At 40.5% G+C, this 26618-nt stretch overlaps 3 protein-coding genes across 8 annotated transcripts; all 3 read left to right on the forward strand.

Annotated features, from left to right (window-relative positions):
- Positions 1-1679: 1679 nt before the first annotated feature.
- LOC148096837 (uncharacterized) lies at positions 1680-10090 on the forward strand. Of its 6 annotated transcripts, XM_087835200.1 has the most exons (8): positions 1680-2186; positions 3686-3824; positions 4411-4475; positions 5344-5473; positions 6306-6499; positions 9243-9298; positions 9393-9775; positions 9872-10088. In XM_087835200.1, exons 5-8 carry the CDS (start codon positions 6330-6332, stop codon positions 10013-10015), a joined length of 753 nt encoding a protein of 250 aa, XP_087691326.1. In that variant the 5' UTR covers positions 1680-2186; positions 3686-3824; positions 4411-4475; positions 5344-5473; positions 6306-6329; the 3' UTR covers positions 10016-10088. The 6 variants fall into 6 exon arrangements, 5 of the variants coding, with proteins under 5 accessions (XP_087691326.1, XP_087691329.1, XP_087691325.1 ...); XM_087835203.1 differs by lacking the exon at positions 4411-4475 and having other exon boundaries at positions 6344-6499; positions 9872-10090; XM_087835199.1 differs by lacking the exon at positions 4411-4475.
- Positions 10091-11868: 1778 nt separating this feature from the next.
- LOC148096838 (uncharacterized) lies at positions 11869-15103 on the forward strand. The gene is made up of 3 exons (XM_087835205.1): positions 11869-12117; positions 13460-14803; positions 15034-15103. The coding sequence occupies exons 1-2, from the start codon at positions 12066-12068 to the stop codon at positions 14239-14241; spliced, it is 834 nt and encodes a 277-aa protein (XP_087691331.1). The 5' UTR covers positions 11869-12065; the 3' UTR covers positions 14242-14803; positions 15034-15103.
- Positions 14699-24073, forward strand: LOC148096839 (uncharacterized). Its single transcript, XM_087834845.1, has 3 exons — positions 14699-14803; positions 22571-23291; positions 23618-24073. The coding sequence occupies exons 1-3, from the start codon at positions 14699-14701 to the stop codon at positions 24013-24015; spliced, it is 1224 nt and encodes a 407-aa protein (XP_087690971.1). The 3' UTR covers positions 24016-24073.
- The last annotated feature ends 2545 nt before the right edge of the window (positions 24074-26618 follow it).

Genomic DNA, 26618 nt, shown 5'->3' on the forward strand with positions numbered 1-26618 from the left:
ATCTGGGACTCCCCACCATTTGACCTTAGAACTGAAGAAGCTTCTCGGATGAGAGGTGAAACGTCTTCAAGTAACTTAAAGAAGTCCAGACGCTTTTCTTTGCAAGCTAGTTTGACTACGATGACCTGGATGACTGAGAACCTTCACAGACAAAATGATCCATGGTTTTCAGAATATCAAGCAAATAAAATCTGAAAAGTGTCATGTTAATTAGCATTCAGTTCCCTTTACTCTGATACCCCTAAACAAAATCCAGTGATATCAATTGCCTTTAGAAGGCAACCAAATTAAGTTTACCTGTGTGTAATTTAGTCTCATTATAAATACAACTGCTCTGTGACAGCCTCAGTAGTTTGTTAAAGAACATTAATGAACAAACAGCTTCATGAAAACCAAGGAACTCACCAGGCAGGTCAGTGATAAAGTTGTAGATAAGTTTAAAGCAGGGATAGGTTATAAAAAAATATCCTGAGCTTTGAACATCTCAAGGAGCACTGTTCAATCCATCATCCAAAATTAGAAAAGGTTTCCTACAACTGCAAACCTACCAAGATATGACCGTGTATGACCATATGACCATATGACCATGTACACATATGCAGTTAAAGCATATGTGTACATGCAACTTCAAAAGTTAAAGTAGAAAAAGACTGCAAACCTTAGGAACAATATGGAATGAGTGATAATGTCAGCACCATTCCATGATTTGGAAATATTTGTTTCACTTTAAATCTGTTTTTGTTTTCTTAATTGCAAAAACTGTAAAATTTGAATTATCTTTTGTGTCACTTCAGTGTTCTGTCACTTCAGTGACTCCCTCTTGTATCTTTGTTACACATTGGATATAATTTTTCTTACCATGATGATGCATGATCTTTACTCTCAAATCATTTTAATGGCTTCTGAGGAAGTTGCCCCTCTGCTCCAAATTACTGTTTAATAGGCAATTTGTTCTTTACTCTACTTTGTTCCTTGATTGTAAAATCTGGTATTTTTGCAAATTTGGCTCAGGGGGACCTGAAAGCCAGGAGACAATTTATTGTATTGGCCACAAACAATCTAATAGAGGCCCATTTCCCATAAATATTAATAAAGATTTCTATCAGAGCAAAAATATCTCTCTCTCTCTCTTAAGTATTTGCTCCTAACCACGTCCTAACCTAGCAGTCATATAGAGCCTTTAATTAATCCTGCATTTTTTGTCAAAGATATTTGTCACCATGAAATTAATAGCTTAAAACGGCAACATATGAACAGATTCACTGAGTAATCAGAAAAGTTTAGCATGAATCTGGACATTAGATTTAAGCTTGAAGTTTTAACCTTATCAAATATCACTTGGTAGAAGCTCCTTACCGTTTGAAGAAATCTCTTCTCAATCTGCTGTCCTCTTTTGCCTTCATCTTTTTTTTCCATCGGAGACTGACGTTATTCCATGTTAATTATTTTTTCTCCGTGAAAAATACAGCAACTCATCTTATCCCGGGGTGCCAGGGCGTCGAGCTCCGGATCTCAGCAGAAAAGTGCCAATCAAAGTTGCAGGCTGATCCAGGTATCAGTTTGACATAGGTTCTCCTCTGTGACGTCACAGTTGGAACACTGTTACGCCTCTGCGTAACCATGGTTACAGGGGACGCTTTGGAGCTCTGCTGCTCAGCAGCAAAAGATTTCAGGTTAAACTCTAAAACCAAATAAAATCAATATACTGTATATTTGTATAGTGTACCGCGTAAGCGTTCGTTTTCTGGAAGAGGCTGTAAAACGGACAGTTAAAATGTGACATGTGATATGTCGAGCTGTCGATAAGCACGGCTGTTTTTGTGCTGTTATTCACTGTTAGCCTGTTTTGGCTGGCGTTACTGAAGTTGTTTTCAACTGGATGTCACATTGTTGAACTCTGATGATTAATGAATAAACTCTCGATGTGACGATGGTAGAATGTAGTTGTAACCCAGTGTTAATCTAGTCGTTTGATACCGTTTAATATCCAGTCCATCTGTTTGGAGTTTTGTTTTTAACATGCCCTGGAATAATTTAAAGTTTTACAATGCCGGTGATTTACGACTCTTTCGCGACAGTCAGCTGGGGAGTAAACTGTGGGGTTCTCAGAGGTAGCTCATGTGAGCCAGCAGTGACATCTGTACATGCAGTAGCCTTAAAATACTGATTATTTATTCTCCTGCTAGGTAAGAATTTGTGTTTTATACGTACATTGTTTCTTTCTATATGTTATCGTTTGGTTATGTTATGATGTGTGGTTAATGATGATTATTAGTGTGCTAATCGTGAATAAGCTAGTAAACTTGAAAATTAGCAGCCATGTTAAGCGGATTTCGGTGGTCAAGTTCGTGTGTCATTGTTTGGAATATAAACCCATATGGCTTGCACTACTTTCAAGATGTAAGCTAAAGGGGTGTGTTTTAAAAAAGGTGCAAGAATGCACCAAGAGTGCAACAACATAAGTTGTCATTTATGTTGTGCATTTGAACTAGCAGACTGCACTATGAGCACACATGGGCTGTGTCCCAATCCAGCGACCCCACGCTTCGGAGTAAGCGCAGTTCGCGTACTATGTACGGCGCGTACTAGGAAGTACGAGAAGTGCGGAAATGAGAGGCTTGTGAAATGGGACGGTCTGGCCGTCGTCGCGCTGCTCCGGTTGCCTAGCAACCACGATACTAACCCCGAGAAAAGTTTCATACAGCATTGTTTGACAGAAATGAAGGAGAAAAATGTTTTGTTGTTCATTCATTTTTTTTATGACATCACTTTGATTAGCTGAGTATCTGAGGCTGAGACCATGGGGCTGTAAAAACATAATTGTTGGGCTTAATTTCTGTACTGAACAGTCATTTCAAGATTAGTTAGTAAATAACAATTAGCTAATGTTGTTCATGGGACCATAGTCATCTCACTTTGGTAATGTAAATATAATATGGCCAATATTATATTTTTTGTCAGATTATTATGATATATTACAGCAGTGAGTTTGAACTCTATGTCAAAGATTCAAGTTGAAGTTATTTATATTTCCTATCACCTTAAATCTTCACTCAAAGACAAGTATCTTTGACAGTGTATATATAGATCAGCGGTCGGCAACCCTAGGCGAAGGGTTAACTGATGGCACGACCATAGCTGGACTGGCCACCGGGCATACCGGGCATTTGCGCGGTGGGCCAATGATTTTTTTTTTTTTTTGTAACGTTATAAACATTGAAAGGTGGTGGATTGGCCAGATGCTGGTCGGTGTAAAAATACTAACTTAAATGAACCAAGATAACCCAGCAGTCCATAGGAAATAATGTATGTCACTAAATTTACTGTCACTGCAAATGTAAAAGTAAACATAAATGAACCACAGAGGAAATGACATGACTTTGAGGACAGATGTGATCAGGTGGAAAGTGCAGAAAGCTGACTGATGTCGATCTGTGGCTGCATTCAATGTTGGCCTGTCCTGTATTAGGCATTCAGGATTTTCTTTTATGGTCATTTAGCTCTTATGGCATGAACTTGCTCAGTGCATTATTATTGGCTTTTCTACAGTCTGATATTTGTTTAATAATTGTGCATCAAATAAGTTGATAAATAAGATGTTTAAAAACTTCATCATCATATCAAACATGATCGATTTGGAGCAAGTTTATTTGGCACATGCTGACTTCATTCTAATTGTAACCAGAACAGGAGGCGAGAGCAGAGAACAAGAGTGCAGCAGTTTAGTGAAAGGAACAGGAAAGGTGAAGAAGAGGTGAGCATCCAAAAGACGAGCAAGAGGACAGTTTCAAAGGAGACATCACGGCACAATAAAAGCACAAGCTGTAAGAGCAGAGATTCATTCATATTTTTACTATTTTTTTCTTTAGGTTTTACTCCCACTGCTTACAATAAATCAAATATATAGTACATACAAGAAAAACTCAAATTGCATTGTTGTTCAGTATAGCTCTGTGACTTCAACCTTTAGCTAACGTATAATGTTTGACATTTTATATAAATGTGACTATAAAATATAGTCAATAATATTAAAAAGGTGCTGTTACTGAGTGAAACTTCCAAAGATTTCAGGTCTGGATTTAGCCCCAGTGTTTTAAGATCCTAGCAGCGCTCGTATTTATGGCCACATTTTTAAAAGAGACGAGCTTTCTGGGTGCTGACTCAGAGGGACCACTTTAGTTCATTGAAGCTTTAATGCCAGTTTCAGACAATAAACTCGACACGTTTCGAATCAAATTGATAATAACAGAGCTATGCTGGACAAGCAGCTGTGTTAGTGTGACGCCCTGCATATTTGAAGGATTGCAATAAACTTCTGTTCTTACTGAATCTGTAACATTGCCTTGATCTGCCTACATCATTTTTTAAATAGTTTATGTTGTTAAATGAGTTTTGTGTCACTGTGCACAGAGAAAAACTCACCTGATGTAGTGGTAATGCGTTATTCACCACTAGATGGAGACAAACTGGCACAGGTATTTTCTCTACACACTAAATTTCACACTGAAAAGCATTGGTGGGAATTTTTGTTTACATAGTAAGCAAATGAAAAAATGTCTTGAGGTCTTTCCAGTGTTTTCAAAATTGTGTTTTTCAGATACACGTCAAAATTTCATACAGACAAACACACACACAAAACAACAAAATATGTCAAATTACATGCACGTCTCATTCATTTTTTTGAGAATTTCACCACTTTTAGATTTCATGGAAAATAACTTGTGTTATTCATGACATGATATCATTTAAAATAACTTTGTCAGGCCAGTGAATAGCTACCACATAAGTATAAATCTAAATCATGCAAGTGTAATATAGAAAAAACCACAAACAGTTGTGCTGTTTGTTCATAATAAATGGGTAGAGGTGTATAGTCAGTAAAAGCCACCGAGGCTCTGCCAAGCTCCAAACCACCTCTGCCACAGACAGAAGCATCAAAAATGTGCGCTGGGAGCTTCATGGCATGATTTCTACAGCCACACAAATCTATATGTATGTGGCCAAGAACCTTAGTCCATGTAGGGCATCTTAACACAGTTTACTTGTGTCAGTTAGGTCAGCTAGTGGGATGGCAGAGAGGGCAGCCTTTACATTATTTTATTGTAGAGTGACAGGAACTGCCTATGAGCTTCTAATCAGGCAGAAATATTGACAAAAGGAAATATTTAAAAAAATATATTTATATATATTTTTTTAAATTTCAAAGGAAATACATTGATGAAAATCAAAGAAGAGAAAATGTACGTGATGTTCCATTTTCCTGAGAACTGATTGGCTGTGATGACTCCTTCAAGTACTACATGCTACTTTGTCCTGCTAGTTAAGCCTGCTGTCTGTTCTCAGGCCTCCTCCTGTTTCACTGGCATAAATCCATCACCAGAGGGCTCCACTGACCTGCCTGTTGACATCAGAGCAAACCCCTGTGTCATGTGACCTGGCTGGAGTTGCAAAGCTGGACTCAGACCTGGCCCAGGCAAGTTCAAAGACAGTTGTGGTAGAGAGAGCAGGGAGTATAGTAGAGCACTGGAAGGATGAGGTGGAAACAGGAAGCGTGTAGATTCAGTGGATTTGGCATCCTCCATCTGTCTCCATGCTCTCTTTACTGGCCTTCTAAAAATCACTTCTAAAAACTTCTCCTGTAGCTGTGCAGCTGCTTTTGTTTAAATGTTTAGGATAGCATTTAGAATTCAACTTTACTGTCATTACACATGTCTAAATACAGGGTAACAAAATACAGTTTGCATCTTATCAGTAAGTGCAATAAGAGCAAATATACAGATGTGCTACATATATACAGATGTATCGGTGTGAGGTAAACAGATCTACAGAGTGCTATGAATATATCTACAGCAGTGGAAGCGTAGCTTGAAAAGCGCTATATAAATGCAATCCATTATTATTGAGTACAGATAATGCTGATGATGATGATGCTGACAGGATTGATGCAGATGCAGAATTTCAAAGTGATTCAGAAGGAAGTAGTACAGTTTATAGAGTGCATGGTCGCTTATCTGTACCAAGCTCAAAAAAGAAAACCTACACAATAACAGAAGACGAGATCAAGCGCAGAATCCAAGCAGAGAACATGTCAGTTCATGTTTTCAGAGCTTTAATTGGGGTAAGTTTACATTTTGATTTTGATGTCACCTGAAAGATATCCGGGTTACTCGTATCACTGAAGTGACAATGTGGAATCTGGAAATTGTGCATTTGCTGCAACATATACACAGTTACACCATGTAAACAAAAGCATTTAACTTTGTGTGTGTGTGTCTCTTTTGGTGTTTGCACTTTTTCTTTTTTAGAGCCGTAAAGCTAAACTGCCTGCAATGATTCTTGACAGGCCTAAGAAGGCCAAAACTAAACCAACGGTGTTTAGTGTCCTGAGTGAAGAGGAGGCTGGGGAGCTAGCCCTCGGGTTTGCCGGAAGATTGGCTTGCGATGTCACAAGAGACATGGTCTGTAAAGGCATCGACCATTCAAGTGCTGATATGACAAAGTAAGTAAGTAGAATAATATGAAAGTTGTATCTTTTTTGGTGTTATTTGTCATTTGGGTTATTTGTGTAATATTGTTAATACACTTACTTTCTAATAACAGACAGACTCTTCGCAAAATCCAACACAACCTTAAACAGGAACTGACTGATTCCTCAACCTTCAGTTTGCTGACACACACCTTTGGTCCTGCTGCACTGGATTCTTTCATTTCTTTCCTGTGTGAAAAACTGGATCTCTTAAATAATGAAACCTTTCGTGACTTTTGTTTGCTGTCCATATCATCTGTAAATCAGAATCTTGAAAATTGTTCAGTTTTTTAGTTTGTATTAAGTTAACTATTTGGCAAAGATGTTTGGTTCCTAATCCACACAGCATAATAACTGTTCTAACACATATCTTAAAAATGCTACAAAGGAAGAAAATGATCACATATGTTTTAATACGAATGTATTTGTGTCACACTCCTCGGTTTGTAGTCAATTTCCTGTTTTATTTTGTGAGTTTTGGTATGTTTACACTGTTGTCATTTTTATTTCCCTTGTGTTCGTCTTCCCTTATTAGTTTTACTTTATTTAATCAGTCTGATGTAATAACTGATAATTAGTTACTTTCCAGTGTGTATATATGCTCCTCGTTTGGATTATTGTTTGTTTGAGTTCTGCCTGTCTTTTCTATTAAAGATTTAGACTTTTGGACTATTAGTGGGCCTCGTAGGTTTTTGATCTGTGCACTTGGTAATTGACTGGGTTTAATTTAGTGGCCTGGAAAACAGGCCCCAGGGATCTGGTCATTTTAAAGGCTGGGGTAAAGTGTAAGAACTATTTATACCCATGTAAACTTTTATACACTGGTTTTTACCTGTATTGTTTCAGAAAGGTTTAAAAGGGTAATGTCCACAGTTTATAATTTTTGAATTCAACATATTTTATTAAAGAAATTTAGCTTGAGCACAGACAAAACTGAATCACATAATCATAAAATCAAATCACTTGCACTATACAGAAGTCTAATCTACTCTGAGCTAATGCCGCTTTCCAATACTAATGATGGTGAAGGAGAGAGATGAGGGTGTGCACGGCCTGGCCACTGGGGCACTTATCCCCGTTCTGTGTGATACAATCCAACAGGAAAGCTGTCAAACCATTGGACATTGGTCAAGTTAACATTCCTGAATACATACACACAGAGAAACTCTGAGCCCCAAGGTCAGCATTAGCACAAACATGCCACTTTATACCGAATCTCAGTGCGAGGTCAGGTATTAGTCTCATTCCATTACTCTGGCTACATTTTCTTACTCATCATTACTGTTAAACTTATACTTAGTCATACTCTAAATTACAATTAAGGATGATTAACTATTAATAAAGTCACATACCAATAACTCTGTTATTACACTTTGTATTTAATCATAAAAAGGCTGGATGTTGAAACCTTTTACTTTTATTTTGTATGAGCCAGGGGACCTCAACCGCTGATACTCTATGTCCAAAAATGGACAGGTACTGTTTTATAGAGCAAAAAACTTAAGAGCGGATATTTTATAAATAATACCAACAACTACAAAAGCAGACTTTTAATAGTAATAAGTAATCCTTTATTTATAATACATAGCAATATAAAAATAGTAACATATGAAAATATTACAATGGGCACAGATGAATTTGTATCAAAAACAGCAACCAACCCAAAGTAATGAATAACACACATAAATAACACCTGCTTGAGAGAGACCAAACAACTTCTTTTCATCTGTTCCTTGGCAGAAAGTTAAGACAGCTTTTCAGCTTTAGGTTCCAATAAACAGAGGTAACGGATGCAGTCCCTTTGAAATGTCTACACAAAAGTCTACTTGTGCATATATTTAGCTTTAACTCTTCTCTTTTCTGTTTTGTATTCCAAAAGGTTTTCATTTTCTCCAGTGGTTGTCTCCCTTTCAGTAGTTATCGATTGTTCATTAATTTTCAGACTGTTGGAATGTCGATGCTGGCCGAATGTTTCCTGCTAGAATGCAATGGCCTAAAAATGGCCCGTCATCCACTCATCTTCCAGACTACACAAGACAATAGACGCCCAGGCTGAGATCTTCCTCCACCTCTCCTGTATCTCCCCCTCCTGCAGAGTGAGTTCCTGAAGAGGAGACCTCCTGCAAGATGTAACAACCTCCCCCACCAGTTGATTGTTGATTGTAAATTAGCATGAGTGTGATATAAAAACCAAGCATCATGGACATAGACTTTAATGAGCTGGATTAACTGAAAAGTGAAATTTCCGATTGAATCAAGGAATATGGAGCACATCTGTACACTGACCACATAACCTCTTATTGAAGACTGCCTTTCACACAGAGGGAGAAGAGATGCACAGGAGTGAAATGAAACAAATACTTCTAGGAAATATAGTAACAACCACTGTTGTGACTGAAGATGAGGATCCGACTCTGACTGTAGACTGAAGCCTTGAACCAAACACTCACAGGATGTACGGACTCAGGATTGTAGATGGTTCAGTGCAGAAATGGCAACTTATATCCCGAGCTCAAAGCTTCTGAACATACAAAACAAATGACTGTGATGCTATGACTTCAGGAGGACATAACAGTAATTACTTGGCATTAAGCTCCATACATCGAGGCTGACTGACTGGGGCTGCAGGAGCACGAGAGAAAGGATGACAATGGATTGTAAAAGGAAAAATGTTCTTATAAACTTTATAACAATCATAATCTCTTCTGTATTTCAGGTTGAAACATAACCTTCCTGTTGTGTCTCTTGTCCCACCTGTCAAAAGAGAAAAAGGTACAGTACAATCATCTCTGTCTCATGTAAAAGGAAAGCTGAAATAATTATTTTCCATCCTTAAAGAAACTGCATGTGTCGCCACATGTTGCAGGTGAGGATGACTCCCCAGCAGGTGTTTCACAGATTGTATCTGCAAATAAAGGTGAGCGTTTCCCCTTAAAGAAGCCGGCTGGTGCCACATTGAGGAAAGCAAGGCTTGAGGACACCGTTTACAAGGATAATTTTCTCGTGGTGAACGGTTGGGGGAAATTCTACCTTCCGAAGGTTGTAACCATGCAGGTTATTGGTGTGGTCGAGGGCATCTCATTCCCGTGTGAGCAGCTCGTTCTGATGACCTGTGAGGACCAACAGGTATATGCCTATGATGAAGAGGAGCTGCATCTGGTGGCTTCAAGCATGAAGCAGTTACGTGACGAGGGAATGGAGTATCCAGGCTCCACGGTTTATTACAGGGGAGAGGCCTTTAAAGACATGGTGAGAAGTAAAATTTGTTTACTGGACTTGTTCGTTAATAAAGATGATCATCTGTAAACACTGTCACTAAATTATGTTATTGTCTGTTGTGTGTAGCCCAGGGAGAATCGGACAGACACGAGCATGAGCGATTTGGGCAAGAGGTTGGACGAAGAGTATAAGAAGCTGGTGGCAGAAAGGAAATCCAGCATCCTGGAATATCTGAAACACAGCAGAAAGCAGAAGTTTGAAAGTTTTTAAAAGTCGTTGTGGTCAGAGTTATATTGTTGGATTGTCATTTATGCTTAGAAACATATACTCATTAATGATTAGAGTTATATAATCAATTGCATATTGATAGGATGTCTGATCCTTAGTAGTCTGCAAAGACTGTGTGCATTCCAGAGCACTCAAATTGTAAATAATGTTACAAATTTTTTATGTTGTTTTCATGGCTCGCTCGGGCCACTTCGGAGGTGGGGTGCCCTCGGCCTCTCGGCCTGGGGCTCGGTCACTCTGGCACAGCTGGCTGCCGGAGGAGCTCATGGGCATGTCACTGCAACCCCCCCCCGGCTTCTGCTCCACGGCTGCTGAGTGACGCCTCATCTGGGACTCTCCTCAGCTGTCTCTGGGATAGTGGCACAGCTGCCCCTCTGTTGGTCTTCCTTGGTCTCTTGTGTTCTGGGGGCCTCTGGATGTCTGGAGTCTTGATCTCCTCCAACCTGCTTCATGCCCTGGAGGACAAGGCTGTGCCCCCCCACACCCTCTAGCAGATCATTACATGAAGGAACCTTTTAAAAACAAGCGCGTCCATGCTCACAGGTGTACACACGGGTGCTCACACACACAAACTACTCCCTTTTTGGCTCCTACCTCAAAGCACACTGTGCGCTGTCGATATTACGTGCTGCACAATAATGTTTAACATTTAGTATTTACTGTCATATTCACATAGATCATCGCGATGATGTTGTTTATTATATTGCTCTTTTTTTGTTGTTGCTTGTTTTCTCTTTTTTCTTTCTCAACAGGTGATCCAGGTGATTGATAGATGTATTTTTTGTCGGTTTGTTTTGTTGGTTTTTGTTTTTTGCCCTTTATCACCGTTCCTCTTCCCCCGCTGTTTTTCTTTCCCTCTTTCTTTCTCCTCTTTCTTTTCCCCAGTCAAACATGTCCTATATTTAGCAAGTGAAAATAAAATAAAATAAACAATAAAAGGTGAATCAAATAGACCAATACGGCAAAGCTGGGATGGTCCATTTGGTAAAGTAAATCCGTTGGGCATCTTTCTTCGCCTTTAGACAATAATTCTGATGGCAAAAGAGCAAAATGGGACAGGCAAAAATAATAATAATAATAATAATTTACAATCAACAATAATTATTTGTTACTTTCTTTTGTTTTGTTTAAACATCATAAACTCCAGTTTACTTGTGCTGCAGATCAAGTACCATAAGTACACATCTCTAATCCTCACTACATAAATAAATCCACAAGTCAGAAAAATTGCATGACGAATAACACCGTACTCATGACAAAACACAAAAACCTCACAGCTGGAAACATGAACAGAGCTGAAGTTTAATCTGACAAATCAGGTGTGTACAGCCTAAATATCAGAAAACTGCTTCTTACCTGTGACGCTTTACAGATGGAGCCATTCTGATTTTCTGTCACCTAAAAAATTAAATTACATCATTAAAAGCAGTGGTGGATAAATATTTGAAAACTTTATTGGTTCACTAAGACCACAGTGGAATAATATAACAAGCTTTTCTGCCTATTTACAGTGGGGCAAAAAAGTATTTAGTCAGCCACCAATTGTGCAAGTTCCCCCACTTAAAATGATGACAGAGGTCAGTAATTTGCACCAGAGGTACACTTCAACTGTGAGAGACAGAATGTGAAAAAAAAATCCATGAATTCACATGGTGTGAATGAATAGTGGTATTGTAAAGCGCTTTGGGTGCCTTGAAAAGCGCTATATAAAATCCAATCCATTATTATTATTATTATTAAATTAACTGTAAATTACACTGCGGTGAGCTCCATTCATATAGTTCTATCACGTGCACGTGTACACGCACGTTGACAACCGTAACCATGGCCCGCCGAGGGTATATAAATGCTGCACAAGGTTCCAATCGTCCCTTTACACTTGCTCGTGGACTTGTTTCGACCTGCTCCAACCTCAGCCTGTGGAAAGCTAAGTTTTGCAAACATTTTACTGAAAGCGGATTTTACTTGAAAGCGACAACAAGTACTTCATCTGTGGATCGTTTGTACTTGTTTTTGTTTTTCAAGTTTGAAGATGGCTCGCCGTGGACCCGGACTCCTCGACAGTCACCTGGACTTCGCTGCAGGTACGTTTGAAAGTTTCTTTAAATTTAAATGACTGTAATAATTTAACAAGTTCCAGTGTGAATATCAAGTTTTAACGTGATCAAATATGTGTATTCCAAGATTGTTTCCCGTAAATTGTTTGTATGCTTTAAATTTTCCGGGAGAGGTGTAGAAATTATTAACGACTGGTGTATGAATATGAAAAAAAGGTATTACTTTGATTTGAAGGCTTCAAATTTGACACTTTTCTTTAAAATGAAATGGTTAAAATTAGTTTAATTGACTAAAATTTGTAAAATGCCCAAAAATCAGTTTCTGTGGTAACGGCATCTTCAAGATGTCATGGCGTCAGAACACGCAGGTGTAAACACACAGATCCAGGTCCCCTCCTAACATCCTTTTCTTCTCCGGATCAAAGGCTTTATTGACATAAACTATATTTTTTCTCTGCTGCAAAACACAAAGATAAAAAAAATAAAAGAATATCAAAAGAATATAAAAACAGTAGTAATAATGGTATTAAGACCTATCTTCTATTACAGTAATGCTTTTAACCTTATTAGATAGCAGAGAGAGAAATTGTACACAGGGATATTTACACAGGGATAGCATGTTTACCACAGATTAGATGTATCTGTCCTCATGGCAGATACAGTCCTTGTGCCCATTTCTAAAAATGTGGATTCTGAGTTAAGAGTTTCTGTTTGTTTGTTTGTTTGTTTTTCACTTGACCATCATTTTCAGACATACCTGCAGAGCTTTGTGTGTGTGCAACTTTTACTCTTGCCAAGGAGGTTGTGTTTTTATTTTAAAAAAATATATTTTTTATATTTAGGACATGAGATTGGTACATGTGGTCTAAATGTTACATTATGGTTTGCATCCACATATTTAACCTATGAGCTTTTTTCAAAATGTGTGACATCGTGAATTGTAAATAAAACAGGAGAATGAGCTGCATGGTTAGTTATAAATTTACTGTAGTATATTTATATAATAAGTTACTCATGTCCGGCTATTTACAAATCAATACCTATTATCCATTACCTATTCCAACATAGTGTTTGCATAAAGGCTTACAAAGAACAAATAAAACAAATTGAATGTACACAAAATACAGTGTCATATATAGTGTCAATATGGTGTCACCTTAAAAGTACAGAGTGAGCTGCCTTGGTGGAGGTTTGGTGGTCTTCTATTAAAAAACTTCACTTAAAGATTGAACAAGTAGAAGTGTCATTCAGTCTGACATAAAATGCTTTCCTCTCATCCTCTGCTCAAACTAACAGATGTAGGTCTGTTGCTTTAACACTGGGTGTCTATTACATTCCTAATGTTATTTTAAAAATTGTTTCTTCACAGGGCGTCTTGACTATGTGGTTGAACGCCCTGCTCAGGACACTGATAACCAGCGTATCAGCGAAGGTGAGTATGGTGAGTATTTTTTCCCTCTCTCACCCTCAGCCTCTTCTCATGAAGCACCAGATGCTGATGACGGTGAACAGGAAGGTGAGTACCCCCCCTACCTACCTGTAGACGATGAAGAGGTGAGTGAACAGGCTGACAATTTATCTGACTGGAACGACTCAGAAGAGTGGGGGGATTGGCGTAGCGATGACTCGGGGTATGACACCATGGATGAGAGTGATGATTCCCCTCTCATCCGGGAGCACCCTCCAGAGCCGTTTTGGCACGATTGGCAACATCCTATTGCTCCAGGTGCTGCCCCTATCGCCATGCCGCCTTTCGGCCAGGCCAACGCCCCACTCTTCCCTCGAGTTGTTGCCCCAGTTGGTGATCCGCCAGCTGCTCCTCCCTCAGCTGCTCCTTCTGCTGCTTCTTCCTCAGCTACTCCTTCTGCTGCTCCCTCTGCTGCTCCTTCCTCAGCTGCTCCTCCCTCAGCTACTCCTTCTGCTGCTCCCTCTGCTGCTCCTTCCTCTGCTGCTCTCTCATCTGCTCCCTCTGCTGCTCCTTCCTCAGAAAAGAGAAGCAGAGAAGACATCTGCACCGAAGAGGTAAGTGCAAAGAGGTGCAAGGTAAGTGACCAGTTTGATGCCCCTTCAACATCCTCAGGTTGTTTTGGAGTCAGATGTTTCTGGGAGAGGCTTTTTAACCTTTCCCTTGATGACAGTGACTCTGATTAGTTTATGTTAGAACGTGTTTTTAAACTTTGTAACACTTAAGTTGGCCTTTGTGTTTTGCAGTGTTTGTAAATATCTTTTACTTTTTAATTAACTTTGTAATGTTTAAGTTAAGCCTGTTTGTAACACAGATATAAGAACATCTGACTCGCACATGTGAAATGTATTGTTTTTTTCTTGATATGTGACATATTAATATTACATTGTGACTGAAAGGTAGTTTTTTAGTTGTTATTACTTCCATTTTTCTTAATATCACAGGTAACTTTTTAAATGAATAATATAAGTTTTTCCCAAGCCCTAATTCACCATGCAGGACAAAGGTAAGTCTGTACTTAATGTCAACACAAATAAGTAGAAAAGGTTTAAATGATGCAGTGAACTGACTGTAGTCTCTTGTTTTTACATAAGGTATAGCCTGTGGCTAAGAATTCAACACTTCAGACACTCAACGTCCAAGATGGAGCTAACACCCCACCCAGAAGACAGCCTTACCCCGACCAACCCGATGAGAAGGATGGATGACCAAGTGAAAAACTGGAGAGTGGTGCTGTGTTCCAACTATGTAAGTTATCACCTCACATTGACAACAAACTGTCTTGAAGACAAAATTCTTCCAATAGTTGGTATAAATCATCATCCTATGTCAGCAGCACTGTAGGTTTAGGTTTATTTATATTTTTCATGTGTATACGTTGGGTTTAAAATAGCTTTTTAACAACATACTGCAGCTATCAACAATGAAAATGCTGTTTTGTGTTAAAATGACGTCTTTCTTGTGTTATTGCTTTGCAGGGAAGCTGAGAGTGGACAGAGCTGCACAGAGGACCAAAGATCCACTCTCAGCACTTCATACCTGACTGGCCACAGCACCACCCCTCCCCACCCAGGGTGAGGAGGGTCCTGACCCCGCCTGCACAGAGGGAGTTGTGAACATGCACTTCTGTATCGGTGGGTTTAGGATCCTCCTCACACTCACACGGATGAAGACTGTCACTGGGAGATGTCTCCATTGCATCAGCAGGACGTAAGCATTTGTAAAATATTACAGTTTGTGATGTTTTATACATATTTTTATTGCATCATTTCAAAGTAGGAGATATAAAATAAACCAATTTTCATAACATTTTCTGTGTATTTAGTTGTTTTCTTAATAAGTTATTTGGAACATCATTGCAACCTGTCAGCTTTTTATTGAGGATTTAGAAAGTTGCTGGTGGCCCGAGTGGGTACAGTGGGGTGTTGTTTTTGTCACATGGTGAAAGTGACCTCATGGGGAGCAAAAAGAACAACTGAACAATTTGGGGATTCACAGACTTTGGTAATTGCTAAAAAATAATAATAAAAATTGTTCTGTGTGAACTAAAAGCTCAAATATAAACCATCCTGACACTGACACAAATGATCTGCTGTTTATAAGCAGGAGATTGTTTTCATGAGCCTGGGTGAAGGTCATTTGCATGAGTTTAACCTCCTGGTCAAAAACTTGCATGACTCTGTTATCACTCTAACTTTCTTCTGTTTATTTATTCATTTTTGCTAATTGTAGTAGATTAATATGTTCACCAACCGATTCTTGTCCTGAATGTTTGAATGTTTGCAGTTTCAGGTCCTACTGATCAGTTTTAAGTATTGTAGAAAGTCAGCAGCAATTTAATTGAGTCCTGGGATGAAATGGGACAAAAGGGTGATGTGACAGCCACATTAGTTCCCTTCCCTCGTTTAACAATGTGTAAGCAGACTGCTTTAACCTGCAATTTACTGCATGTTGTTAGGCTGCATGGTACAACCACAGTCTGCTAACCACCCGTGGTGATCGAAGGTTTTGAGGTCTTGCTTGAGCTACTGATGAAGTTGTATCAAAGCTTGTTAAGTTTCCCAACCGCATTTTATCCTGATGGTCCAAGGCTTACATCTTTATGCTCACAGACGTACTTCAGTGACTGATTTATTACTTTAAGTTACAGTGTGAGGGGCATTAATGAACATAAATCAGATTTAACTGGATTATGTGTTTAGGTCAAGAGACACAGACCTTCATCTTTAAGAGGCTCTTCTTGAATGTCTAATCACGATGTTTGTGTTTGTCTGCAGCATCACTGCAGCAGAGAGGGTATAACACAAGGCCACAGTCATGTGATATTCTTATTCTTATATATAAAAAGGGTTCACAACTGAAAGTAAAAAGTAATGCAGTTAATGCACATTCATCTTAGTTGACATAAGCATAAAGACAATGTAAATAAGGTATGAAAATAGTTCAAAAGTTATTATTTTTCATTTTGCATCAATGGTTGTCATTTTATTCAGGAGAACTGCGATCTGTACAATACTAATCGGCTAGTTTCTGGGATCGATTGGTAGTGTCTCCAATCTCCACTAGGGGGCTTTCGCACATTCTCCTCATTGCATTAAACTACTCTGTGAGATGACAACACAAAATCACTCTTGTGATTCTTTCCTTCCTGTTTTCAGGGGTGTAATAATGGCTGCATTCATTGAGGAACATAGAGTAACAGTTAATATATGACAGCCTATATTTAGCAACACAGGGTCAGTGCAAAATAACCAGGCACTTTTACATCAATAGCTCAATTATGTCCAGCAATATTCAGTAACCTTTTGATACACAGACTTTGCTCATCTCATATAAATGATCGACATTAAATGCAGTCATGGGGGATCAGTTGGGCTTCAGAGGTGCAAACATAGAATGAAATTGATACATATAATGGCTATTATCTTGTTAATAATTTTCACCTCCTCACTACGTACGACTCTGGATACTGTAACTCCAGTGAAAACTAAGGTCTCTAATCAGAAGTACCTGACTCCGTGGTATAATTCTCAAACACGTACCCTAAAGCAGATGACTCGTAATCTGGAGAGGAAATGGCGTGTCACAAATTTAGAGGATCATCATTTAGCCTGGAGAAATAGTTTGTTGCTTTATAAGAAAGCCCTCCGCAAAGCCAGAACATCTTACTATTCGTCACTGATTGAAGAAAATAAGAACAACCCCAGGTTTCTCTTCAGCTCTGTAGCCAGGCTGACAAAAAGTCAGAGCTCTTTTGAGCCAACCATCCCTTTAACGTTAACTAGTGATGACTTCATGAACTTCTTCACAAATAAAATTTTTATCATTAGAGAAAAAATTACCAATAATCATCCCACAGATGTAATATTATCTGCAGCTACTCTTAGTACCATTGATGTTAAGTTAGACTCTTTTTCTCCAATTGATCTTTCTGAGTTAACTTCAATAATTACTTCCTCCAAACCATCAACGTGTCTTTTAGACCCCATTCCTACAAAACTGCTCAAAGAAGTCCTGCTATTAATTAATTCTTCGATCTTAAATATGATCAACCTATCTCTAATAATCGGCTATGTACCACAGGCCTTCAAGCTGGCTGTAGTTAAACCTTTACTCAAAAAGCCATCTCTAGACCCAGCAGTCTTAGCTAATTATAGGCCAATCTCCAACCTTCCTTTCATATCAAAAATCCTTGAAAGAGTAGTTGTCAAACAGCTAACAGATCATCTGCAGAGGAATGGTTTATTTGAAGAGTTTCAGTCAGGTTTCAGAGTTCATCACAGCACAGAAACAGCTTTAGTGAAGGTTACAAATGATCTTCTTATGGCCTCTGACAGTGGACTCATCTCTGTGCTTGTCCTGCTAGACCTTAGTGCAGCATTCGATACTGTTGACCATAATATCCTATTAGAGCGATTAGAACATTCTGTAGGTATTACAGGTACTGCACTGCAGTGGTTTGTATCATATCTATCTAATAGACTCCAATTTGTGCATGTAAATGGAGAGTCCTCTTCACACACTGAGGTTAATTATGGAGTTCCACAGGGTTCAGTGCTAGGACCAATTCTGTTTACATTATACATGCTTCCCCTAGGCAGCATCATTAGAAGACATAGCATACATTTTCACTGCTATGCAGATGACACCCAGCTCTATCTGTCCATGAAGCCAGATAACACACACCAATTAGTTAAACTGCAGGAATGTCTTAAAGTCATAAAGACTTGGATGGCCACTAACTTTCTGCTTCTTAACTCAGATAAAACTGAGGTCATTGTACTCGGCGCTGAAAAGCTTAGAAATATGGTATCTAACCAGATTCTTACTCTGGATGGCATTACCTTGGCCTCCAGTAACACTGTGAGGAACCTTGGAGTCATTTTTGACCAGGATATGTCCTTCAACGCACATATTAAACAAATATGTAAGACTGCGTTCTTCCATTTGCGCAACATCTCTAAAATTAGAAATATCCTGTCTCAGAGTGACGCTGAAAAACTAGTTCATGCATTTATTACTTCCAGGCTGGACTACTGCAATTCATTATTATCAGGATGTCCAAAAAACTCACTGAAAAGCCTTCAGCTAATCCAAAATGCTGCAGCAAGAGTACTGACAGGGACTAGAAAGAGAGAGCATATTTCTCCTGTTTTGGCTTCCCTTCATTGGCTTCCTGTTAAATCCAGAATTGAATTCAAAATCCTGCTCCTCACATACAAGGTCTTAAATAATCAGGCCCAATCTTATCTTAATGACCTTGTAGTACCATATCACCCTATTAGAGCACTTCACTCTCGCTCTGCAGGCCTACTTGTTGTTCCCAGAGTATTTAAAAGTAGAATGGGAGGGAGAGCCTTCAGTTTTCAGGCCCCTCTTCTGTGGAACCAGCTTCCAGTTTGGATTCAGGAGACAGACACTATCTCTACTTTTAAGATTAGGCTTAAAACTTTCCTTTTTGCTAAAGCATATAGTTAGGGCTGGACCAGGTGACCCTGAATCCTCCCTTAGTTATGCTGCAATAGACGTAGGCTGCCGGGGGATTCCCATGATGCATTGAGTTTTTCCTTTCCAGTCACCTTTCTCACTCACTGTGTGTTAACAGACCTCTCTGCATTGAATCATATCTGTTATTAACCTCTGTCTCTCTTCCACAGCATGTCTTTTATCCTGTCTTCTTTCTCTCACCCCAACCGGTCGCAGCAGATGGCCGCCCCTCCCTGAGCCTGGTTCTGCCGGAGGTTTCTTCCTGTTAAAAGGGAGTTTTTCCTTCCCACTGTCGCCAAAGTGCTTGCTCATAGGGGGTCATATGATTGTTGGGTTTTTCTCTGTATCTATGAAGCGCCTTGAGGCGACTTTTGTTGTGATTTGGCGCTATATAAATAAAATTGAATTGAATTGAATATACTGCTGTGTATTGAAATTCCTCTTATTTTGCATAGAAATACACTGAACAATATACAAAGCATAATATATAAAATAACATCTACCTGAGTTTTTTCTTTGTAAGAAGCCTCTCATGTCCATTGTTGTGTTCATCAGTACATAACTGAAACTGGTTTAGAGAGCTTTATTTAGCCGTGGAGGGTAACAACTGAAAATATGAAATAAACACACATGTAAGCTATGACTCTCTAAAGAAACAGCATTGTTGTTGTTCGGCTTTTCATTTCGCCATTTGTTGATTTACTCGAAGAGCAAGTAACTTAACATGGGTCAAGTGATCAGCTTGATATCAATCTTTCGTGATACGCCGTCATGTTTACATTATTTGTACAGTACGAATGATTTCCTTTGGTACCTGGTCAAACTTAAGCTTTCCTCTGTCTGCCTGTCTGCACTTCTCCAACAGCAAACTCGCAGGCAGCAGCTTCTCCCCCCTCGCATACATGCGTAAGTGCTGTGCTCAGTCGCCTAGTGCCTGAGCTCGGATCATACCAAAATTAGTGGGAATTTTTGTTCTTCTGCACATCGTACAGGTCAGCTGTTACATGCAGATTCCAGTTTTTACGGTGGAACATGAAAAAAAAGCAAATTCCAGACTGTAACTGGCAGTGAAAAGCACAACATGTTCTGTGGATTGGAGGTGATTGACTACTTGGACGTTCAGCCTGCAGCTGACCGGCCGTGATCGTATAGTGGTTAGTACTCTGCGTTGTGGCCGCAGCAACCCCGATTCGAATCCGGGTCACGGCATTGAGGTGAAGCTTTTAAAGCAAATACAGCAGATAAAGTGGAGCACAAGTTCAGAATTTAATGACAAAAAAACTGCTTCCATAAAGTCAAAGGGATAAAGGCTTTGACTTCTTGGTATGATTCATCAACGCTGGAACAAGGACATTTTTACATCATGTGTTCCTACACAATAGGTGGTACTTAAACAACTAAACATTTTCTTATATATTACACTACAATTTTTATTTGAATTAATACCTATTTTACTTTATTATTTTTATTTTATTTGAGAAAATGTGACATAACTTGATACAAATAGCTGTTTTTAAACATCATTTTGATTTTTTAACAATACTTTAACCCTTTTTTTTTTTGGCTGTATTACGTCTTTGTTGGAAATCTTCTGTTTAATCAAAATAATAATAATTCAGTGTCTTTTACTGTTGCATGTCATCCATACTCTGACGGATTTTTTCAACAACTTTATGAATTAAAAATGTACAGGCACAAAGTCTGATCAAAGTGTTCGTCCTAAACACGGTGCTGATCTCAGCTACCAGAAAGTCTTATCTGAAGCTGCTGTTTCATCATTACGAAATCTCAGGGTCAGCCTGTGTTTTTCACCAAGCTGGGAAGGTTTCATGTTAAATGCTTGTGATGCTCTTGCAGTATAACAACATATTTACTGGAGCACTTCATATTTCTGTAATTCTTGTGAATGTGATAACTCAAGAAAGAAGCAACTTGGATTTTTCTCAACCTCGAGGTAAAAGTCAGAGGCCAAGTTTTCTGCAAATGTTCTTATGCGATAACTCGAGAATGAGGCAAAGTATACCTTTTAAATGGAAAAAATGAAAATACACACAAACAACTATTTACCACTAAAAACATGAAGGTCCCCAACTACAAATCACAACCACTCTGCCGTGACCCAGATTTGAACCAGGATTGCTGCGGCCACAATGCAAAGTACTAAACACCATACGATCACGGCTGCAGAGCAACTGGTCATCTGCGATCTTTATTGTGCTTTTTCCCTTATATCAATCTCAAAATCTGTGTCAACGATGCGCACATTTACGCACGTGGCACAGTAACAATATCTCCATTAACACAGGGACGTCTCGTGGTCTGACGGTAAATACATTTTGGTGTTCTTCTGCACATCGTACAGGTCAGCTGTTACACGCAGATACCAGGCTTTTACAGTGGAATAAGAAAATGCAACATCCAGACTGGCAGTGAAAAGCACAACATGTTTGTAGTTCCAATGTTGATACGACCTAAACGTGTCAAACTTAAAATGTACAGTCCTGCTTAGTGGGTTTAAAATGGACTCCTGTGGATTGGAGGTGATTGACTACATGGACGTTCAGCCTGGAGCTGACCAGCCGTGATCGTATAGTGGTTAGTACTCTGCGTTGTGGCCGCAGCAACCCCGGTTCGAATCCAGGTCACGGCATTGAGACGAAGCTTTCAAAGCAAATACAGTTGAACCCTAACTTATGAAATGAATTTGTTCATGTCATGTTTGGTTTTCATGTCAGCAATAAAGCTGAGGTTTTGATTTACAATTCTGTGTTCGAGTCCTGTGCTTGGATCCTCTTCTCCGCCTGCCCGCACACAGAGCCCTGACATAATGATTGTTATTATAACTATTAAGTCTAATGACTTACAACTAAAATAGTGATCAATAAGAACTTTGATCAGTTTGTTTTCTTTTGCCAAAAAGAAAAATCAGTAAAGCTTAGGATGGCTACAACTGTACCAGTATGACCTTCCTGCTTCCTACATCATTAAAACCAAAATTCTACTTTTTGCCAATGAACATCATAAGACCAAAACAAGTTTTCTGCTGCACTGAGCAAAGGTGGACACTTTAGGATGTGTTCTAACCACTAAGCCATTAAGAAGGTGAACAACTTAGATACCTAACACTAGGTTTACTAACCTGCGCAAATTTGTGTAACTTCCCTAAACCCAACACCCCCTAGAATTACTGGCTGTTTTATTTTCTGGTGCAAGTCCCGAGGTGTTAATCACCCCTGCTGAGATTTTCACAGGTCGTCAGCTTGTTTCTCCTCCAGCTTTTGTTGTGCAAACTACCCATTATCCTTGAGGCCTGGCACATTTGCATTTGCTCACTCCAAGTCAGGCCAAACCTCTGTGTTACAACTTTCAGAAATGCCTGCCATATCTATACAAAATATCCCACACATTGACTGACCTGCAAATATAAAAGACACACATTCACACCTCATGATATTTATATAAACCCATTTAGAGTGAGGTTCATGTAAATTTACCATTCTCTATTTGTTTATCTTCTGACAACGCAAGATTACAAGTGTGCTCCAAAGCTTCCTTTGCCTGTTAGACGTGGGAATGCTGCAGACCATCAGAGAGTGCACGGTACATCAAGCCCGCAGAACAGAGCCGGACTGGAATTTGTCAGTTCATGAACTGATGGCATTCATTTCAATCCTGTTTGTAAGAGCAATCATGTGTCCTGTTGGTGCCATTGTGGATTGCTGGTCAGAAGGATTTCTGGTGCCAGTAATCAAAGAGACAGTGCCCCGAGATAGATTCATTTCAATTATGCAACACCTTCGATTTGATGACAGGGACACGCGGGCAGAACGGGTGAAAACAGACAAATTTGCGGCGATCTCCGACATCTGGACACGCTTCAACGAGAACTGTGCTAAGAGTTTCACTCCAGGAGAACACATGCCCATAGATGAACAGCTGTTCCCTACCAAGGTTTGTTGTCCATTCGCACAGTATATTGCAACCAAGCCAGACAAATTTGGGATCAAGTTTTGGATGGCCACGGATTTGGACACCAAATATGTCTGCAGTGCATCTCCTTACTTGGGAAAGGACCCCAGTCGTCAGAAGGGAGAGAGGCTGGCAGAGAACGTGGTCATAAAACTGATGGAGCCGTTTTTGGATGATGGGAGAAACGTCACAACGGACAATTTCTTTACTTCACTGTCACTGTCGCACAGACTGCTGCAGCGCAAAACAACGTTACTGGGCACTGTGAATAAAGTCCGGCGTGAACTTCTTCAACTTGCAAAAGATACTGCAAAGCGAGAGGTATTCTTCAGTGCTTAGAAGTGGTGGTGTCTCCTTGACAATTTATGCACCTAAAAAAAACAAGACTGTGTGTGTTCTAAGTTCCATGCACCAAGACGTGATGATCGGTGACGACAGAAAGAGGAAACCCAACAGGATAACAGACTATAACCACATGAAGGTATGTGAATGTGTGTACAATTTTACACCAGTGCTACAATGTTTTCTGATGTGTGCTATACAGGCCTATAGAAAAAAACATATACTCATGACTCTCTCTCTCTCTGCTTTTACAGTGTGGTGTAGACGTGTTGGACCAAATGACGCGGATGTATTCCGTAAGAGCAGGAACATGCAGGTGGCCAGTAGCGGTTTTCTACAATATGCTGGACCTGGCGGCGGTGAATGCCTACATTTTGTACAAGGCATGTACAGGGTGGAGAGGCAAAAGAAGATTGTTTCTGAGTCTTCTAGCTCAGCAACTTCGTTGCCGATTCATGCAGCTCAAGGAAATATTAGCACAGAGGCAGGCTGCTGAAGCTGCTGCAGCTGCTGTGCCAGGGACTGTAAAGACAACGCAGTGCCAGGTGCAAGAGAGCTGCAACAGGAATCGCAGCAGGTTTACCTGTGCAACATGTCAGAAATTCACCTGTGCCAAATGCAGGGATGATGGACACTGGGTCTGCAAACGCTGTAAAGTCTGAAACACTTTGAAATAAAACAGACTTGTGTACCCATATATTGTGAATGTGTGTCTTTTGTATGTAGGTTGTAACACAGAGGTTTGGCCTGCCTTGGATCTGAGTAAACAAATGCCAATGTTGCGCACACACACACACACACACACACCTGCATTTATTTGTCCCACAAGTGGAAAATCTGCATTGTCATTGCAAAAAAGTGGACAGTGCAAGAAAAAAGCAGCTAAATAAAAACTAAAGAGCACGGTATAGAAAGTGCACTATACAAACAATCTGGAAACATAAATATGGACACGTGCATTCAAAAATATTGGTGTGTGTATACACACACACATCTATATCTACACACACACACATATACATACACACATATATATATATATATGTGTGTGTGTGTATATATATGTGTATATATATATATGCAGACGGAGCAATACTGGAAGAGCATATGGGAGAAGGACGCAACCCATAACGGCAATGCTCAGTGGCTAGTGGATCTGAGGGCAGACCATAGCGACCTCCCTGAACAGGGTCCAGTAACCATCACAGTGGCAGATATCCAAGAAAGGGTCTCCAGTATGAAGAGTTGGACAGCACCAGGGCCCGACATGGTTCACGCCTACTGGCTGAAGAAGCTGACTGCACTCCACGAGCATCTGGCAGCACAAATGAACCAGCTGCTAGTTAACGAGGGACACCCGGAATGGCTAACCGAAGGTCGGACGGTCCTGATCCCCAAGGACCCCAAGAAGGGACCAGTCCCCTCCAACTACCGACCAATAACCTGCCTCAGTACTACATGGAAGCTCCTGTCAGGCATCATATCGGCTAAGATGAACAGGCACATGGGCCAATACATGAGCGGGACACAGAAAGGAATTGGCAAGAATACCAGAGGCGCAAAACACCAGCTACTGGTAGACAGAACAGTCAGCCGAGACTGCAAGACCAGACTAACCAACCTGTGCAGTGCCTGGATTGATTACAAGAAGGCCTATGACTCAATGCCCCACAGCTGGATACTGGAATGCCTAGAATTGTACAAGATCAATGGGACCCTAAAAGCCTTCATCAGGAACTCAATGGGGATGTGGCGTACAACACTAGAGGCCAACTCCAAGCCCATAGCACAAGTCACCATCAAGTGCGGGATCTACCAGGGAGATGCTCTGTCCCCACTGCTGTTCTGCATAGGCCTGAACCCCCTCAGTGAGATCATTAACAAGACTGGCTACGGATACCGACTACGGAACGGAGCAGTTGTCAGCCACCTCCTGTACATGGATGACATCAAGCTGTATGCCAAGAGTGAACGAGACATCGATTCACTGATCCACACTACCAGGCTATACAGCAATGACACTGGAATGTCGTTCGGGCTGGAGAAGTGTAGTCGGATGGTAACAAAGAGAGGGAAGGTAGTCAGAACTGAGGGGATTGAACTACCAGAAGGCAACATTGCAGACATAGAGGACAGTTACAAGTACCTGGGGATACCGCAGGCGAATGGGAACAATGAAGAGGCCGCTAGGAAAGCTGCAACCACCAAGTACCTGCAGAGGGTCAGGCAAGTCCTGAGGAGTCAGTTGAACGGTAAGAACAAGATCCGGGCCATCAACACGTACGCCCTGCCCGTGATCAGGTACCCTGCTGGGGTAATAGGCTGGCCAAAGGAGGAGATAGAAGCCACTGACATAAAGACAAGAAAGCTCCTTACCATGCATGGAGGGTTTCACCCCAAGTCCAGCACCCTGAGGCTGTACGCTAAGCGGAAGGAAGGGGGTCGGGGACTGGTGAGTGTCAGCACCACAGTCCAGGATGAGACAACAAACATCCAAGAATACATCACGAAGATGGCCCCAACTGACAGCGTGCTCAGTGAATACCTCAGGCAGCAGAAACCCAAGAAAGAGGAGGGAGACGAGGAACCATCATGGAAGGACAGGCCCCTGCACGGTATGTACCACTGGCAGATAGAGGAGGTGGCTGATATCCAGAAATCCTACCAGTGGCTGGACAAAGCTGGACTGAAAGATAGCACAGAGGCACTAATCATGGCAGCACAAGAACAAGCTCTGAGTACAAGATCCATAGAGGCTGGGATCTATCACACCAGGCAAGACCCCAGGTGCAGGCTGTGTAAAGATGCCCCAGAGACAATCCAGCACATAACAGCAGGGTGCAAGATGCTAGCAGGCAAGGCATACATGGAACGCCATAACCAAGTGGCCGGCATAGTGTACAGGAACATCTGTGCCGAGTATAACCTGGAAGTCCCGAGGTCAAAATGGGAAATGCCCCCAAGGGTGGTGGAGAATGACCGAGCTAAGATCCTGTGGGACTTCCAGATACAGACGGACAAAATGGTGGTGGCTAACCAACCGGACATAGTGGTAGTAGACAAACAGAAGAAGACGGCCGTAGTGATCGATGTAGCGGTTCCGAATGACAGCAATATCAGGAAGAAGGAACACGAGAAGCTGGAGAAATACCAAGGGCTCAGAGAAGAGCTCGAGAGGATGTGGAGGGTGAAGGTATCGGTGGTCCCCGTGGTAATCGGAGCACTAGGTGCGGTGACTCCCAAGCTAGGCGAGTGGCTCCAGCAG

Source organism: Neolamprologus brichardi, chromosome 22 (genome assembly GCF_056152115.1).
Source record: "Neolamprologus brichardi isolate AB-2024 chromosome 22, ASM5615211v1, whole genome shotgun sequence".
Taxonomy (NCBI): domain Eukaryota; kingdom Metazoa; phylum Chordata; class Actinopteri; order Cichliformes; family Cichlidae; genus Neolamprologus; species Neolamprologus brichardi.